Source organism: Globicephala melas, chromosome 9 (genome assembly GCF_963455315.2).
Source record: "Globicephala melas chromosome 9, mGloMel1.2, whole genome shotgun sequence".
Taxonomy (NCBI): Eukaryota; Metazoa; Chordata; class Mammalia; order Artiodactyla; family Delphinidae; genus Globicephala; species Globicephala melas.
The window spans coordinates 98,679,087-98,698,662 of record NC_083322.1 but is presented as its reverse complement, the minus strand read 5'-3'; the positions used below and the strand labels follow the sequence as shown (position 1 = coordinate 98,698,662).

The 19,576-nt window shown below is 41.1% G+C and overlaps 1 protein-coding gene across 1 annotated transcript in view; it reads left to right on the top strand.

The window, feature by feature from the left end:
• The window catches only part of LANCL2 (LanC like glutathione S-transferase 2), an 82,479-nt gene that overhangs the window by 33,403 nt on the left and 29,500 nt on the right, over positions 1 to 19,576 (top strand). Inside the window, exons 3-7 of the mRNA XM_030871300.3 lie at positions 2,632 to 2,839; positions 3,718 to 3,865; positions 5,210 to 5,356; positions 8,317 to 8,499; positions 18,824 to 19,000. Coding sequence (XP_030727160.1) covers positions 2,632 to 2,839; positions 3,718 to 3,865; positions 5,210 to 5,356; positions 8,317 to 8,499; positions 18,824 to 19,000 — 863 coding nt within the window. The remainder of the gene's footprint in view (positions 1 to 2,631; positions 2,840 to 3,717; positions 3,866 to 5,209; positions 5,357 to 8,316; positions 8,500 to 18,823; positions 19,001 to 19,576) is intronic.

Genomic DNA, 19,576 nt, shown 5'->3' with positions numbered 1-19,576 from the left:
GTGCAAATCAAAAACTGCAGATATCACGTCACACCTATTAGGAAGGCTTTTGTCAAAAAGACAAGAGAGAACAAGTGTTGGTGAGGGTGTGGAGAAGAGGGGACCCTAGTATATGGTGGGAACATAAATTGGTGCAGCCACTATGGAAAACAGTATGGAGGTTCCTCAAAAAACTAAAAATAGAACCATATGATCCAGCAGTCTCACTTCTGGGGAAGTCAGTATCTCAGAGAGACATCTGCACCCCCATGTTTATAGCAGCATTATTAACAATAGCCAAGATATGGGAACAACTAATATCCATCCATCCTTGAATGGATAAAGAAGTTGTGATCGATTGATCCATCTCTCTAACTATATCTAATGGAATGTTATGCTGTCTATGAATGGAATGTTCAGCCACAAGAAAAAGTGAAATCCTGTCATTTTTGACAATATGGATGGTCCTAGGGGGTATTATGCTAAGTGAAAAGCCTGACAGAGAAGGGCACAAACTGTATGATCTCACATACATATTAATTCTAAAACAAACAAACAAAATGTCAAACTCATGGAAACAATATAATGGTGATTACCAGGGGTTGTGTAGTAGAGGAAATGGGGAAATGGTGGTCAAAGGGCATAAGCCTTCACTTATAAGATATACCAGTTCTATAGATCTAATGTACAACCTGGGACTATATTGTATACTTGTAATTTGTATACTTGTAATCTGCTAAGAGAGTAGATTTTAAGCATTTTTATACATACACACAGTGTATTGTATACTTGTTATCTGCTAAGAGAGTAGATTTGAAGCATTCTCATACACACACACACACACACAAAATGATAACTGTGTGTGATGATGGATGTGTTAACCTGATTGTGGTAATATTTCCACATTGTATGTCAAATCATCCTGTTGTACACTTTAATATATACAGTTTTATTTGTCAATTATACCTCAATAAAACGGGAAAAAGAAACAATAAACTAATAAAAAGAGACAATTTTTTTTAAAGAACAGGAAATCTCAGTGCTCCTCTTACAGTGTTTTAGAGAATAGGAAAATAAGGAATACGTCCCATTGTTTTATGAAGCAAGGTTAATACTGGTACCAAAACTGATATAAAGATCTACAAAAAAAAAAAAAACACAGCTCAGTCTCACTAAGTATTAATTTTGATAGTTATGGTGCTGTTTTGGCTTATAAGAAAAGGTTCATATATTTTAGATTTTCATACTGAAGTATTCAGGGGCAGAATGTCATGATGACTTTTTTTTTTTTTGATACTTTACCCATCATCATTTACTTTAAAATACTTAAGCTTTGAATGTATACAACCATAGGTTTTTAGGTTCACAGGTTGACCAGATCATCATCCTATTTTTAGGGGTTTCTGAGTCAATCATGAAGTACTTGTAAACATTTTATAGTGATTATTATGTTTGAAATTTGTAGGTATTTAACTGCTAACTTGTTTTCTGTATGTTTATCATTTCAATTTGTTGAATACAGAAGACACTCGAGGTCATAAGCAATTCATATGGAGGGATTTTTTTCAGGGCTTACAAATATGCTTTTATATCTGTTTGACTTAATGTCTTTAAAAGAAAAAATGGATAATGACAAAAGAAGGACTTCTCAAAAAATATATGTAGGTGTTAAGAATTAATTTGAAAGGCAAGTAGGATACCCTGAATAGGAGAATTAAAGAAGAAGCTACCTGTTTAGAGAAATTTGAAAAGCAAAATGAAAAATATTAAAAGTGAGAGTAGGATATCAGACAAAGAACAGAATATTAGAGAACCTCAGTTCAAACATTAATAGATTTTTTTGCCTTTTCGCCATCATATCATTTCTTTAAGTATTTTTTCCTACGGTATACTTTATTAGGTATATATTTATACAGATTCCTTTATTACTTATCTGTCACATTGACTTCTTGAGCCCAGGAATAATAGCATGCTCCTTTTAGAAGTCATATAGGTCATCCTCCATAGATTTTCGGAAAAAGACCCCTCTCTGGTTCCCTTGAGTAAGCAGATCTGTTCTTTAATCTAAAATAGGAAGTTTGGATAGGTGATAAGCTATGTCTTCTGAATTCACTACCTTACTCTGCATCATGTAGCTGTTCTGTAAACGGTGAGTTGACTCACTGGTTGGTTGGTCACTAAAGAAAATTGAAAAATTGTGAGAAATAGATAAATTAGAAAGAAGATGGTATAAAACTCAGAAAAGCAATCATGTAATTTGGCATAAGATAGGAGGACATTATGATATGAGAAGTAAGAAGAAAAGGATCCAGATTAGCTTATAATACAAAGGAGAATAAGTACAACCTGGAAACGAATGAAAATTAAAGGGGAATGAGTGGGAAGTCTTGTATTTCCCTTATCTAGGAGGTAGTGAATCATTGTGTCAGAACAGTTAGCAACATTTTAACTTGTTTGCAATTTTTTCTACACTGGGTTCTTTTTTTTCCCCATTTTTAAGAAACATATCATATGTAATTTGTTTGAAGTTACTCCTTCAGAAACGTAGGCTTTATGTAGGTTTTTCACGTAATCATGAAATAATGTCCTGACAGTAAAAAGGAAAGACAATAATGCTTTTCTTTTGCGGGGGGGTGGTGGTGATTATTCCAGGCATAGCCCTTTTGTACCTGCAGTTGTATCGGGTCACATGTGACCAGACCTATCTGCTCAGATCCCTGGATTACGTAAAGAGAACACTTCGGAATCTGAATGGCCGGAGGGTCACTTTCCTCTGTGGAGATGCTGGGCCCTTGGCCGTTGGAGCTGTGGTATATCATAAACTCAGAAGTGATTACGAGTCCCAGGAATGCATCACAAAGTGAGTTTTTACAACTGGAAGTATTTTCTCCAAATTCTCAGTCTTGATGTAGAAACAAACTCAAAAAACGAAAAAGAATTTATCTTTTAATTCACCTGCTCTTGCAGACAGTTCTCTCCAATAAGCGAAGAGTTTGTAGTTTAATCTTGAGCGTAATGGTGGGATTGTATGCTACCTTTCTATCCAAGCATGCGTTTGCCTTAATTTGAGGGAAGAATAAACGTGTTCTTTCCTAAATAATTTTTGGTTGCCTTCAATGCATGAAAATTACCTTATATGCCTTAGATTCTCTATAATAACTCAGTTATTTTTAGGTTCAATTGTTAGGAAACAATTAGAGAATGTAAGCTTTTATGGTACCTTTTGGTTTATATTCTCTTTTGAAGCAGCAGAAATCAGAGCTCACGGCCATGGTCTGGTGGAGTGTCTGGCAGGTGCTGGTCGGTTAATGTTTGTTAAAGATGGGGTGACTCAAGCTAATTTTCAAGCATTGGCTACATTTTAGTAACATTTTTGTTAAAATTTGAAATCACTTTCTTGTAATTCTGGATTACAAAATTGAGTATCTTCTCGTATATGGTTTAGAGTATCTTCTCTTATATGCATAGATCCTGTACATTTTAGATATAAATGTAGAACTTTTGAACAGCAAGATGTTTTATCATTCGTGTTGATGATATCTGAGAGAGAAGTTTTTGTTTGGTTTTGTAGTGGGGAAGTTTTCGTTGTTTTCCCTCTTTTTTGGTATTTTTAAAAATTAGTTTTAAATTAAAAATAGCAACAGATGGTTCCTAAAGTGACAGGGTTCCTTGCAGTTTCAGGAAGAGGTATGCTAGACATTTTCTCTCTGGGAAAGCAGGATGTTTCTTGTTGGGTAGACTTTTGCAGCTCCAGAGAGCCATCGTCTGCCGAGATTCAGACCTTCCCGACGAGCTGCTTCAGGGCCGGGCAGGCTATCTGTACGCCTTACTCTACGTGAGCACGGAGATGGGGCCGGGCGCCGTGTGTGGGTCAGCTGTCAAAGAGGTACTGTGGGGTCCCGCCCCGGGGCGTCCTCTCCTATCTGCCACGCAGCCTGTCTGCTAGCAGAAACTTGCAGTAGTGGCTGGACTCTGCTTCTAGGTAGGAGTAACTTCCCAAGGCCACTCATAAAATTAATAAATTGCTCCTTTTTTCTCTTCCAGGGATGTTTTTAAAAAAACTTTAGGTCTGTATTAATTTAGCTGTCTTTACTAGAATCAAGCAGCAGCGTCAGGAAGATAGAATGTTTATTTCTCTTTCAAGAGGTATCAGAACTGGTAGGCAAACCAGGCGAATATGGCTAGGCACCAGCTTCTGTCTTGTTCTGCCTTATCCTAGGACCGTGCCCCTATGTGCACGACCACAGCTCGCTGAGCACCCCCAGCCCAGGGGGCGGTGAGGAAGTGGGAGATGAGCAGCTTCCTTTTTAAGCCTGAGAACTAGAAGTTGCCCACCTCACTTCTGCTCCCATCCCACTTCCAGAACTCAGTCAGATGACCGTGTCCAGCTGTTTGTATCTCTGAGGCCAGATGCCTTGCTAAAACTTGGGGCACTGTTACCAAAAGTGTGAGGGGAGAGAGGATATGAGGAAACAATACTGTCTTTGCTGCATAGTCATTCTAAAATCCTGCAACAGACCCCACTTCCTTAGCCTTTCATAAATAAAGCCAGTTCCTCCAGCCTTGGAAGATGTACAGTTATCCTTTAGTACCTGTTAGGGATTGGTTCCAGGACCCCCCTTGGATACTAGAACGCCGGGATGCTGAAGTCCCTTCTATAAAGTGGTATGTATTTGCATATAAACTGTGCACATCGTCTCATGTACTTTAAATCATCTCTAGATTACTTATAATACCTAACACCACGAAAATGCTATGTAAAAAGTTGCGCACGTGCAGCAAATTCAAGTTTTGCTTCTTGGAACTTTCTGGAATGTTTTTTTACCAGTATTTTTGATCTGAGGTTGGTGAATCCATGGGTGTGAAACCTGCAGCAAATATGGAGGGCCGACTGTACTTGCCAGTGTTTGGGGGAAAACATGAAGCTACAAAGCAACTAAGTCTAGGATAGTTTTTATTGGAAGTTTTTCCAGGTTCTAGTAAACTGTTCATGGAAAGACCTTTTGATCTCTTGGTTCTACTTCTTAATATCTTTTTCTACTCTGAGATTGTCTTCTGGTTTCTCTCTGCCTGTATTTATTTATAAAATAAAGATAACAGTGTTGGCTACTAACTGCTTAAAGATTTTTAGAATAAGTAATCTATATAAAGACATGTTGTTATTGTTAATTAGACTGAAACAGATTACATGTAAGTTTTTTAGACTCACGCTATCTCATTATGTCTGTAGGTAGTCGACGCTATTATTGAATCGGGCAAGGCTTTGTCAAGGGAAGAAAAGAAGGCTGAGCGCTGTCCCCTGTTGTATCAGTGGCACAGGAAGCAGTATGTTGGAGCCGCCCATGGCATGGCCGGAATCTACTACATGTTAATGCAGGTGAGTGATACTCTGAAATACTAGTGCAGTGACCGTATTATAAAATATTAGATCAAATCGGAAACGTGTACTGAAATTTTGCTACAAACCAAGCAGGCTGAAATGAAATAAGGATCCTGCTTTGAACCATGGATCCCCAAGCAGTGGCCTCCTGAGAGCACATTCCTTGTGCAGTTACGTGTTGGATTAGTTGTCTGTGGCCCACACTTTCTTTCTGTCCATGTCCTCCTGCTCTTTTAATAGGGGAAAACCTTCGGGGAGCAGAGAGGGCTTCCAGAATGCAGACTAGGGCAGAGACTTCATATTCAGATACCCCCAGCTTCCTATCAGTTGTGTTCAAATTTTAACTAGTTTATTGCTGTGGTTATGATTTTGTCTCTGAATCATCCCTGACATCTACTGAATTAAATACTGACTCTTGCGTCAGGCAGTCAAAGACCTCACCCCAAATATTGTTTCAACCTGCTTCCAGCCTTATGGCCTGTGGGTCCCTCTTCCGCTCTGTATGCAGCCTGCAGGCAGACCTCGGCGACGTTGCGGGTTCAGTTCCAGACTGCTGCAATAAAGCAAAACGTCGCAGTGAAGCAAGACTATGCTGTAGTCTGTTAAGCGTGCAATAGCATTGCCTTAAAAAAAAAAGTGTACTTACCTGAAATTAAAAATACTTTGTTGCTAAAAAATGCTTAACCATCATCTGAGCCTTCAGTGAGTTGTAATCTTTTTGCAATAGTAAGATCAAAGATCACAGATCACCATAACAAACATAACAGTGAAAAAGTTTGAAATATTGTGAGAATTACCAAAATGTTTCAGAGATACAAAATGAGCGAATGCTATTGGGAAAATGGTGCTGCAAGCCTTCAATTTTTAAAAACCGCAAGTGCAGCACAGTAAAGCAAAGAACAGTAAAACAAGGTCTGGCTGTGCCTCTTGTTTGTTTGTTTTTTCCCCCAATTAAGGCTTTATTTATTCTACTACACCCATAACAGAGTACTTTATAAATTTATTCAAAATTACAACGCTAGTAAGTCAAGGAGCATGGATTAGAATTTAGATCTTTTTAACTAAAAGCCCATGTATTCCTTTTTTAAATTTTCACTTACAAATTCCTGTTTTATTTTTACATTTTGCATCATGCTGCCCCTCAAGGGAAAACAGGAGATTCCTGTCTGCACAGGACTAGAACTTCCTTCTCTGGTGATTAGTAGGTGTCTTTGGTTGTCACTGTAGAAAGTAAAACACGTATGTATTCCAATTTGTGAATCTAGGTGCAGACATGTTTCCAAAATAATCAATTCCATGTCTCATTTTAAAATGGCAGTGTTGTTCTAGACAGTTGGTAGATTGTCCGTTTTTCTCTATTTTCCCAGAAAAAGGTTTAACAGTGGCTTTTGAACCCTGTTTTAAAAGTGATCATACCCTTAAGGGAAACATAATCATATGAGAATCACACCAATAAAAAATAATTTAGATTTAGGTGTTTAGTTTAATTTTGCTAGATACTGGGGGGTTCCTTGAGAGAATCACGAATCATAAAATTTATAGCTCATCTGCTTTTAAAGTGAAGAACGTGGAAACACTCTTTCATGAGGATCCTATTTAGAAACTGGTGTCAGCGTTCTCCTGGTGGATAGCAGCGGTGTGCCAGAGCTGGGCTCACGAGGCCAGCCGCACACGCCGCTCCCCAGCGATGCCAGCCTAGCTGTGCGGGGGCTCCATGTGTGGTTTCATCTGGACAGCTGTCAGAACGACATACACAAGAACTTTCAAAATATCACTTAAAGGGAACTCCGCTCTCACGATGAAGAATAAAAGCACAGTTCTCCTCTGGAAAATCAATTCAAAACCTCAAGGAAAACAGAAAACAGACACCCAGCTTCTCTGATGAGACTCGGAGACTTCTGGAGCCCTGTGCGACAAGTGGACTGAGAACGGACGAAGGAACGAAGGAACAGCAGGGGACCTGACGGGACAGGGCTGCCCACACAAGGTGCCTGAGGAGGAGGATGCCAGCAAGAAGCCAGCCAGGTGTCCTGCAGGCCCCTGCACTCGGGAGCTTACGGCGCCCTCGGTGTCGGCGCCACGCGTGTGTTCAGGTGGGAGTGAGGTCCGGGCTGTGGGGGAGCTTCTCTGGAAATCCTTGTGCGGCCCAGCTGGACCTGTGCAGTGAGATCACTGTGCAGGGTGAGGTGACTGCAGGAAACAGTACGTGGTCTGGAGCAGTCAGACCAGTTCTTCTGACTCCAGAAAAGCAGGTGGAGAGGAGAGTGGAAGTGGAGCACAGACCTGAAAGCGGGGCTTGGTGACTGTCCACACGGTCAGCGGGAGACCTCCCTGCTGCCACAGCCAGCCTTGCGCCAGCACCTTTCCCCGCCCCAGCCGGCAACACGGCCACCACCTCACCTGGGGGAGTGAAGTCTCTCTTCTGGAGAAACAGCTCAGATAAAAGATGTGTAGGTATAGGTATATGGAAGTCCCCATTAAAAAAGCTGGCTCGCTGTCTGTGGTGGTTACTTGTATGTGTTCACTTGGCTGGGCTGCCATTGCCCAGCTGTTTGGTCAAACATTATTCTGGGTGTGTCTGTGAGGGAGTTTGGGTGATACTTACATTTAAACAGGTGGACTTGTAGTAAAGCAGTTTGCTCTCCGCTTGTGGGTGGGCCTCATCCAGTCAGTTGCATTGTGGGTGGGCCTCATCCAGTCACTTGCCTCCCCCGAGCAAGAGGGAATTCCCCAGCCGATGGCCATCAGTTTCATGCACAGCATTGGAAAGGGTTGATGCAAAGGTCTGCCCAGGCCTTAAGTAACCAGAGAAGTGGATTAATTCTAATTTTGTGTTCCTCAGTATTCTGGGTAATTGATGCTTAACTATATTAGCCACAATGCAGAGGTTTAAAAAAAAAGAAAAAAAAAGCTTATGGAAACATAAATTAAATGTTTTATTTTTGTTTGTTTAAAAGCCAGCAGCAAAAGTGGACCAAGAAACCTTGACAGAAATGGTGAAACCTAGTATTGACTATATGCGCCACAAAAGATTCCGATCTGGGAATTATCCGTCATCCCTAAGCAATGAGACAGACCGACTGGTGCACTGGTGTCACGGGGCCCCCGGTGTCATCCACATGCTCATGCAGGCGTACAAGGTCAGTGCTGCAGGGCGTGTCCTTAGCACCCGATGTGCACAGACACAGTTTTCACCACCAAGTTTTCAGTTTGGTTTTGGTAGGCACATTTGCTTGCAAACTAAAAACACTTTAGAGTTAATGTTTTTACTAGTAAACAGAAAGTCTTTTTATTTCACTGTTCATCACCACTATAATCAGAGTTGTAAGTATATGTGTGTGTGTTTTAACAGGGATTATATTCATGTGTAAAAGAAAACCTAGATGACATAAGTGTGAATATCCAATAAGGCAGGAGGCAGTATGATAACCAAAATGCTTTTTATTTGCCTTCACATCATTTGATTTCCTTGCTTGAATAAGCCTTTATTGCCGGATGATGATGATTCAGGAGCTGTTAAATTTGAGTTTTAAATTATTATAAAATTATTTACAAAAGATCGATGTGGCATTCAAATTTTTACACGTATGAGGTATTATTGGAAATTAGGCAGTACCTTTACTGATGAATTGTAGTAGACTCTGTAGATCTATCTGGGCACAGTATTAAGAATACTGTTGATTTCTCCCCTGGACTTAGAATTATCATGTAAGTTGAAAGCAAACAATTCTTCTTTTGCAATTTTCTTTTTCTTTTAATGCGTCTTTGTTGGAGATTGTTGCTTATATACCAGCGTATACAAATGTAACCGCTGTGACTGATTAGTGTTTTGGCAAGGTCTCTTAGTTTTGCAGAAATAGGCTTACTGGAGCAGAATTCGTATGTCTACCTGAAAATTACAGAAGAACTGGTCCCTGAATCAATTTTATTTTCCTTTTGTCATTAACTATAATTATTTAGAAAAATTGTGGGGAATTAACCTTTCATGATTTAGGCTGATTTCTCAGAATTTTTTAGTCCTACAACAATAACACCAAAAATACTCACATAATATAGAAGTCAGGTACGAGCATTCAAGAAAATAACTCAGAAAGTTATGATGTTTGATGAGAGGAAAGCACAACAAAGTATACTTTTTGGAGATCTGAAGAACTTAATGGTTCATCTTCTTAACAATACCTCAGCTTTTAAATTAGAACAGACTTCTGTTCCAGTCATTGCCTCCCCTTTTCTAGAGCTTTAGAGGAAATGTAACTTCAGTGACATAGAGATAAGTCTGTGATATTATAAATATCCAACCATAGTATCTGAGCACAGTACTGACAGCATAAACAGGAATCCTTTGGTATTCAAAACAGACGTTTGACTGTTAAAAGCTGAAAGCTTCTATTTGTCAAACTCCTTTTCCCTTTTGCTTTAAAGAGGATCAGCTATAGGGTGGGCACTCCTGGTGGCTGGTAGGCTTGGCTTCTGGGGGTCTCCCCACTCCTGCTTTAGGAGCTGAGCTGTGGCCAGTCAGAAGTGGTCAGGAGCCAGGCCTCTCAGTGGGCCCTTGTCCTGGGCAGTTCCATTTCCATTAGCCATGCTGACCGTGGCCACCATCTGCTGCTTCCACCACTGCTGGTACCAAGGGAGCAGGCGCCACAGACCCCTGCCAGCAGCAGGGCCACCGCGTCCCAGCCCGGCTCCTGCCTGCAGGGCTTCCGCTCCAGAGACCACTGGGTGCCTGTCCCCGCCCCCACCCCCCACACACACTGATTCCAAAACAGAAGTTCCTCTTTTCTAGAAGCATGGACAATGTCAATAAGATCCCATACTTAGTCACTAAAACTTAATTTTGTCCATGTACTTCAGAATTCCCAAACACGAGGAAGGGGAGGAATAGCGGAATCTTCTGGGGCAGAAGGTGTCACTGGTAGTTTGAAGAAGCATAGATCATGTAGTTTTACAGTTGGGGGTGAAAATACGTCTTCAGGGTATAAGTTAGTGGAGTATGAAATTTGTACTTGGCCAGGACAGGGGGTGCCACAAAGCTAGAGAAACACAGCTCTAGACTCTATTTTCTCTCAAGTTATTGTTAACTCAGATTAAGAGGGTCATTGTCCATTGAAGCCATCTCTCAAAATGCGGAAATGTTTAAATTTTGTGTAATAACAAGCTTTCAGCAGTTTCTTACGCTGGCACATAAAGTTGTAAGTCCTCCAGGAGCACTTAGGAAGGCATAAGGTGTTCAAGTATTTTAAAAAAATATTAATATCTTTCACAAATAAAACTATAATTTGAGTCCAGATTCACACTAAATTTGTCTTCCCTTCCTATAGATGCTGATCACATTTCACGTAGGGTATACTCTTCTTGGTATGAACATGTATTTGCAGTTATGTAATATTGTAGATGGTCTTGGAAAAAATGTCAAGATTTTAAACAATATTTCTATGCTGTATTAGGAATTTTGTTACTTGCAAATGATTTCCTAACAATTACATTTGTGGACCTCGTAGCTGGACTCCATTTTGATGAATAGTTACGATCAGTTCTTAATTATCTGACAGTAAATTACAGGTTACGGTAACAAATCCTACCACCTTCTAACCACACATTTAGGCCCTGGGGCATTAGCAGTTTGTGTGGACTCAGCCACTAATAAACAAATGCTAGCATTGGTCAAATATAATTACATTTGGAAAAGTAAATATGTTGCCCAGGAAAACCAGGTAAGTCATACCAAAGTGATATCAAAGTAATCCTTTGATTCTGGGCCAGATGTGTGAAACAACCATACCTTCGCCTCCTGCACCCACAAGCCTGCTCTGAAATTCCCACAGTAGACCTGGGTTAGAATGCGTCCTCATGGTCGACTCTTCACTGTCCATCAGAAAATGTTTTCATATGAATTATTTTCCAAAAGCTCATTTGTAAGTTGATTATTTCTAACGTGGAATGTCTTTCTAGGTAGTGTATATCAGGATCACCTGGAGAGGTTATTTTCAAACTATATTTTCTTTCCTTCTTCCTCAAGATTCTGGTATCTTCCTAATATTAAGCATCATTTATAAACGTACCACAGTTTATGCCTTTGTTTTTCAGTTGTTTCTGGTTTTTTGCTATTGTGAATAAGCTATAGTGAACATTCTTGTACAGACCTTTTCGTAGGCATATGTTTGCATTTCTTTGGGGCTAATAACTAGGAGTAGAACTGCTTGATCAGAAGGTAGCTTTTTTAGTTTCATAAGACACTGCCAGGCCTTTTCTCAAAGGGCTGTACCGGTGTACATTCCATCTGCAGTGTAAACAGAGTTCCAGTCGCTCCGCATCTCCGCTAACACCTGGTGTTGAAAGTCATCTTGATTTTATTCCGGTGGGTGTTTCATTGTGGCTTTAATTTGTGCCTTCCTGATGGTTAATGATGTCGAGCAATTTTGCTTGTGCTCATGGGTTGTTTGTACAGTTGACCCTTGAACAACATGGGTTTGAACTGCGTGGGGCCACTTATACATGGATTTTTTCAGTAAATACAGTACTGTGGTACCACACGGTATGCACTGTGGTGAATACGGGGACGCAGAATGGCATACAGAGAGAGCCCATTGTAAAGTTACGCGAGGGTTTTCAACAAGGTGGGGGCCGGCACTCCAACCCCCATGTTGTTCAAGGGTCAACTGTGTATCTTTGTTGAGTGTCTGTTCATATCTTTTACCCACACTGTTTTATGTATTTATTGTTTTCCTTTTATTATGGAGTCATAAAAATTCTTACTATGTTCTGGTTGTAAGTCCTTTTGTCAGATACGTTTTGGAAATAATTTCTCCCAGTCTGTAGTTGGCCCGATCATGTTCTTTATGGCGTCTTCTAATGAATAGAGTTTTAAATTCTGGTGAAATCTGCCTTATCAGTGTGTTTTTTGTAATGGTAACTACTTTCTGTGTCTTGTCTGAGAAATTTTACTCACTCCCAGGTTATACAGATAGTATTCTCCTACATGCTTCATGGATTTAGATTTTACGTTGAGAACTGTCTCAAATTAAGTTTTGTATATTATGTGAAGTAAGGAGTGAAGAACTTTTTTTAACCATAGGAGTATCTGATTGTTCCCACATCATTTGATTTCCCCATTGATTGATTTGGTACCTGTAGAGGCACTAGTTCAAAAGTCAAATGACCTAGTAAGTGTAGGTTTATTTCTGGGCTCTCTGTTCTGTTTCTTTGGCTTCTTTATCTGTCACTGTGATACCATGCTGTTTGGATTACTTTAGCTTTACTCTAAGTTTTGACATCAGGTAATTTAAGACTTCAGCTTTGTTCTTCTTTTTCAAAATTGCTTTAAATATTCTAGATCCTTTGCATTCCTGTATAAGTTTTAGAAATCAGTTTGTCAGCAAAAGAGGCCTAGTGGGATTATGACTGAGATTGCATTCAGTCTGTAGAACAGTTTTGGTAGAATTGATACCAGTATTGAGTGTTCTTACGCACAAATATGGTATATCTCTCCACTTTTTACGTTTTCTTTCATTTATGTCAGCAGTGTTTTATAGTTTTTGATGTCTTTATATTTAAAGTGTGTGTCTTCATAGTTGGGCGTTGTCTAGCAATGCAGTCTAACAACCTCAGCCTTTAATTTGGAATGTTAAGTTCATATATAGTTAATGTAATTATTTATGTGGTTGGATTTAGCTCTGCCATTTTTCCATATGGTTTCTATTGGCTACATCTTGGAACTCTTTTTTCCTCCTGTGTTTTTTCTTTCTTGCCTTTTTAGGGAGGTAGGAGAGAGTAACTGAATATTTTCTGGAATTCCATTTTAATTTCTCTGTTGACTCTTTTAACTATATCTATTTGAACATTTTTTCAGTGGTTGCTCAATATACATCTTTAACATTGCAATATACATCCTTAACTTTTCACAGTCTGCTTAGAATTAACATTGTACATGCACTTCATATAAAATGTAAGGAGATAGTAAGTGCCTAGTTCTCTTGACAGCAGTTCTGTACATCTTTATTACATCTGTCAAGATGTATCAACAAATGTTATAAACCGCCAGTATAGTTTTATAATTTTTGCTTTTTAAATAGTCCTATATATTTTAAAGAAATTAAGACAAGCAAAGAAGATGGTCTTTGATATGTATTTGTATATTTCCTCTTTTCAGTGCTCTTCATTCCTTCTTGAAGGTCCCGATTTCTATCAAGTATCATTTCCTTCAGCCCAGAGAGCTTCCTTTAGCATTTCTTATAGTCCAGGTTTGGTGACAGCAGATTTATCACTTATCTTAAATTTGTCTTTATTTCACTTTCATTCATTCTTTTTTTTTTTTTTTTCTTAATGGAAAATAAAGGACAGTATATTTTAGTTGTAGTGTATGCATTTGGATCCCAACTCATTGCTAAACAGTCCCGTGCCTCCAGCCCTGCCTCGGGTGGTGAGCGCCATATGGGCACCATGTTCTGCCTGGAGCCACCCACTTGAATGCGCCAGTAGGAACTCCTTTGTCCTGGCTTTCATTGATTCAGCAGATTACTTAAAGGATGATCCATTGTCAAAGAGATGATTCTTGCAAGGAATGCATGTCTGCAAACAGCCTCTAGTTTGTAGATCGTTGTGGAATCTGTGATAACGAGGATTCTGTATCTTCCTCTAACTGAAGAGAATTTCTTGCAGTTCTGTGTGATGATGATGTGTGGTTCTTGACATCCGAATGAACTGATACAATTCTAACAGTAGAATTCCTACTGTTACATATTCCTGTGGCACTGGTGCAGTTTGTACCGAATTGCTTTGTAGTTTCCAAGGTGAGCTTGACATTTTGGGATTACTAGTACATCTGCTTTACATGTCAGGGAACTTTTCCTAATATAGGTGAAAATTTTGGTTACTTCCTGATTGTTCCTACAATGGTGATTTCCGTGGGCAAAATCTGAAACAGTCCCTCTGGGGTGGTGCTTCAATCTTCCTTCCACATCCTGTGGTGGTTAGTGAAGAATGCTATCCTTACTGTGACCATCTTGATCAATTCTGTGGACATTTCTTTATTATCCCAAAAACTGCAGAGAACAGGGGTTTTGTAATAACTGATCCAGAAATTCCCTTGCACTTTAGGAATGCCTAATAATAAGCAAAAGCAATGAAAGAGGTGAATATTACCCTGTACTTAAGAAAACTCAGTTCTGCTGCCCCATCAGATTGGCTACTAAGTCTAAATGGAAGATGTAAAAAAAAATTGAAGTGGAAAATTGTGAAGGATTCCTTCTCTCCAAGACCTACAGTGGAAATGCCTCTTAGGAATTAGTTTTTTAATTAACTACTAAAATATTGTAAGGTTAATCTCCTAATAAATTGAGTATTGTTACTGGAAGACGTCTTATAAATGAATCAGCTGAAACGTCACTTCTACTTATGAGAATAAAAAAAAAATGTTAAGTAGTGTTATTAACTTCCTGTCATGTTTGTTTCTTGGCAAGTCCAGACCCTCTTACCAATCCAGTTTCACTGAATATGAGCTCATTTTTCCTGTTTTGATATTTTCCTTGAAGGCTTTAATTTTAGTAGTTGAAATCTTTATCTTAAGATAAAGGAAATATTGGATAAAAAGATGAAAGCATTAAGAAGGAAGGGGAAAAAAACCTTCATTTCCTTGGAGCAGACATTGTTATTCACAGTGTTTATGAAGAAATGGTAAACACCATGGCAGTAAGACATAATGATTTGCATCCCAAAGGCTGTTGCATGTAGTCATGTATTAAGCCATAAAAGAAAAAAATCAACCCAGTTTTCCCTTGGAAAAGCTTAAGAGGCAGAGGGAGTAAGGTCAGAATCTTATAGCTCAATGGAAAATTACACCAGGTATTAAAAAATTCTGAATTCTGCTTCATACCATGCAATCCACAACAGGGTTATACCGAGGAGAGGTCTCGGTGACCAGGTCTGAGGAAGGGACAGGGTGTGTTCTAGTCCACCGTGGTGCAGAAGAGCTAGGTTCACTCTACAAAGGGTTAGGTGTGAAACAGTGTGTGGTCTCAGAGGGCTGTGGTACCACTGGCTCCTACTCTTCACTCTCTTATTTTATGTTTTTTATTGAAGTATAGTTGATTTACAGTGTTGCGTTGGTTTCAGGTGTACAGCAAAGTGATTCAGAGATATTATATATATCCTTTTTCAGATTCTTTTCCCTTATAGATTATTACAAGATATTGACTGTAGTTCCCTGTGCTATACAGCAGGACCTTGTTGTTTATCTATTTTATATATAGTAGTGTGTGTATGTTAATCCTAAACTCCTAATTTATCTCTCCCCACTTTCCCCTTTGGTAACCATAAGTTTGTTTTCTATGTCTGTGAGTCTGTGTCTGTTTCATAGGTAAGTTCATTTGTGTCATATTTTAGGTTCCACATATAAGTGATATCATGTGGCATTCGTCTTTCTCTTTCTAACTTACTTCACTTAGTGTGATAATCTCTAGGTCCATCCATGTTGCTGCAAGTGGCATTATTTTCTTATTTTTTACGGCTGAGTAGTATTCCATTGTATATATGTACCACATCTTCATCCATTCATCTGTCTATGGACATTTAGGTTACTTCTATGTCTTGGCTATTGTAAATTTCACCTTCATTCTTTGAAGATATTTTTGCCGAATATCTAGGCTGACAGTTTTTTTTTTTCCTTTCAGTTCTTTAAAGATACTGCTCCACTGTCTTCTGGCCTTCACTGTTTTTAGGATGTTAGTCATTCTTTATATTGTTCTCTTATAAGTAGTCTGTGTTTTCTCTGGAAGCTTTCGGGATTTCCTCTTTTTGGTTTTCAATATTTTTATCATGTACCCATGTGTATCTGTTTGTGTTTATCCTGCTTGAGAGCCTTTAAGCTTCTTGAACTTGTATGTCTTCCACTACATTTGGTAAACGTTAGGCCTTTACTTTCCAACAGGTCTCTGAGGCTTTTGTTTTTAATTTCTTTTCTTTTCTGTAATTCAGATTGTATAATTGCTATTTATTTAGCTTCATATTCACTAATGAGTTCTTCTCTAGTAAGCCTTACTCAGTAAGTTTTTAATTTCATCTATTGGTGTTTTTTCAGTTCCTGAATATCTATTTCTTTTTATAGTAATGTTTCTCTGAGATTTCCAAACCATTCATTGATGATGTATTTAGTTTCTTTTTCATCCTTAAAGATTTTTAATAACTGCCCCAAATGCTTGTCTCTGTTTTCAACATTTGGTCGTCTCAGCATCAGTTCATTTTCTAATGCGATCAGACAGACTCAGAGAAGTTAAGATGACTCACCCAAAGTTACTTGGTCAGTTGTCATGGAAGAGGGAGTCCAGCCATATCTTCCGACTCCAGATGTCTTACTTCTTCCTCTGCATCGCACTGTCTCTTCAAACTTTCTGTCATGACATTTCCCAGGGAAATTTATGATTTGAGAGAGGTAATGTGGATCAGTAGATAGATTTTCTGGCCAAGTTATAATGGCTACAATGTAGAGAAGATAAATCTGGGAGCTTCAGTGTTCATTAAATTTTTAAATGTCCTACTATTTATTTTTTTTAAAAGGAATATTTATTTATTTGTTTTTTTGTTTATTTATGGCTGCGTTGGGTCTTCGTTGCTGCACGTGGGCTTTCTCTAGTTGAAGCGAGCGGGGGCTACTCTTCGTTGTGGTGTGTGGGCTTCTCATTGCGGTGGCTTCTCATTGCAGAGCACGGGCTCTAGAGCGCAGGCTCAGTAGTTGTGGCACGTGGGCTCAGTAGTTGCGGCTCGTGGGCTCTAGAGCACAGGCTCAGTAGTTGTGGCTCGTGGGCTCTAGAGCGCAGGCTCAGTAGTTGTGGCTTGTGGGCTCAGTAGTTGCAGCTCATGGGCTCTAGAGTACAGGCTTAGTAGTTGTGGCACTCGGGCTTAGCTGCTCTGCGGCATGTGGGATCTTCCTGGGCCAGGGCTCGAACCCATGTCTCCTGCATTGGCAGGCGGATTGTTAACCACTGCGCCACCAGGGAAGCCCCTCAAGTGTCCCGCTATTCAGAGTAGCTCCTCACGTGGAGTATGAGTGTGTAACGGTAGTGGGCGTGGTGGGCGTGCTGCGGGCATGCGCCAGGGAAGGAAGGTAAAGCTCGCTGCGTGGGGTGCCTCTAGCAGCTTCAGTCTCAGCAGGGGGACAGGGACGACGGGAAAGAAGTCCGATTGATTTCACGTACCCCTGGGTGACCATCAGAAAGGAGCCAGTCAGGTTTTCTTTAGGACTGGCCTTACTCAGTGTGATTTTATGACAGAGCCTCCAAAACAGTCTCCTTTCACCTGTCAGCTTTGACCTAGTCTTTTTCAGGATGGGAGCAAGGTTCCTTTTAGAATTCATTTCAAGAGGCTTAAGATGCAAATGCGAGGATGACATGTTTGTGCCGGCATCATAACACAGAAAGGATGGTGGTCAGTGACAGCTCGGAAGTAGCACTCACCATGCGCCAGGCAGTGTTCTGAGAGCTTCTTGTGTGTTATTTCATTTTAATACAACAAGCCGCTGAGATGAAGAAAGGGTATCTTTATAGTACATTAAGACGTAAGAGGTGCCTTGTCCTCGGTCACAGTTAAAAGGTGACAGAGCTGAGGTTGACACTCAGGGGCCCCAGAGTCCACGTCTCAGCTGCGTTTATGACCGAGAGGCCTGCCCCTGCCCCTGGCGAGGCCCTGTGCCCGGAGCGGTGACTGCGGTGCGGATCTGCCTCCGTCCCCTGCTGGCCATGGCAGGCGCTGGTCGCAGTTCAGGCACTTGGGTTTTCCTGCACCTCAGAGCCTCCTCGGCGGGTGCCCAGGAGTCACCGCTCAGCAGTCACAAGGAGGGTTCCCTTTGCCGCCCCAAGGAGCTCTTCTCCAGTGACCTTTTGCCTCTAATCCGTGGTCCAAAACGCATTTGCACTAGAATGGAATGAGCTAATAAGCAGGGGAGACTGCTAATAACAGATTCAGAGGAGAGGACCAGGGAAAGAAAATAAATGAAATGAGAGGCGACAGAGGAGTGTCCAGGGGAATCTGGGGGAGCGAAAGCTTCCTCATGCTGGCGCACTTGCCTCCACTGAGCACGTTTGTCCCTCCGTCCCCATAAACCATTGCGTGGAGCTGGTGCCGCCTGGCGCTGGGGCTGAGGACGCTCTTTGCGGGGTTCCTTGTGACGGTTTATGACAGCTCGTCGGGTGCGTTGGATGTGTGGCTAACCTAGGATGTGGAATGTTCCTGACCTGCATGACGGGACAGTGCGGAATCCTCGACTGCCCTCTGCACGAGTAGGAGTGTCACAGCTGCAGCCTACAGGTCCCAGGAGGCACGGTACCTGGTGCAGTGCTGCTGCCTCTGGGCTTGGTTTACCCGTCATTTCAGGTTTCTGAACACCGTGCAGTTTCCTAAACAGAAAGGGGAACTATGTCGCTAACTCGTTGCATAAGACATCTGTTTAACACAGCTTTGTTTCTCATCGCCCAGGTGTTTAAGGAGGAGAAGTACTTGAAGGAGGCCATGGAGTGCAGCGATGTGATTTGGCAGCGAGGTCTGCTGCGGAAGGGCTATGGGATCTGCCATGGGACCGCTGGCAACGGCTACTCTTTCCTTTCCCTTTACCACCTCACGCGGGACAAGAAGTACCTCTACCGCGCTTGCAAGGTAAGGGCATCTCTATCCAAACTGCTTCTGAACCCTCCAGGGCACACACAGAGCCCAAATACAGCTCTCTCCTCCTTCAGACATGTTTTTCCCAACTCTGCGGTTTCTTCTGCAGAGCCTTGTCCCTGGCGGCCGTGTGCCTTGGCCGTACCATCTGTACAATTGCACTAAGGGGTGGAAATGCATTCTGGAGTCCCATGACCTGTTAGGATGCCCTCCTGTGCATTTATTTGCTTCATGACTTTGGGGCGCCCCTTCTTCAAGCCTCAGTTTCCTCATCTGTAAAAATACTACCCGCCTCCTAAATTTGTTCCAGGAAGAATCAGTTGAGGTAATGGGCAGGTCGTCGGTAGTTGCCCCTGCTTAAAATCCTCCAGTGGTTTCCCACTGCCCGTGAGCGGCACCCACAGCCCCGAAGTGGAGAGCCCCGTGCGCCTCGGCCCCTGCCTGCCTCTCCCCTGCCTTGCCCCCCGCTCTCCACGGGGCGCAGCGTTCCTGGGGCTTCCCCAAAATCTGCCTGGTGGAGGCGACCTGTGAGGTCTCCCCAGTGACAGAGCCACCAGGGCACTCACCGTG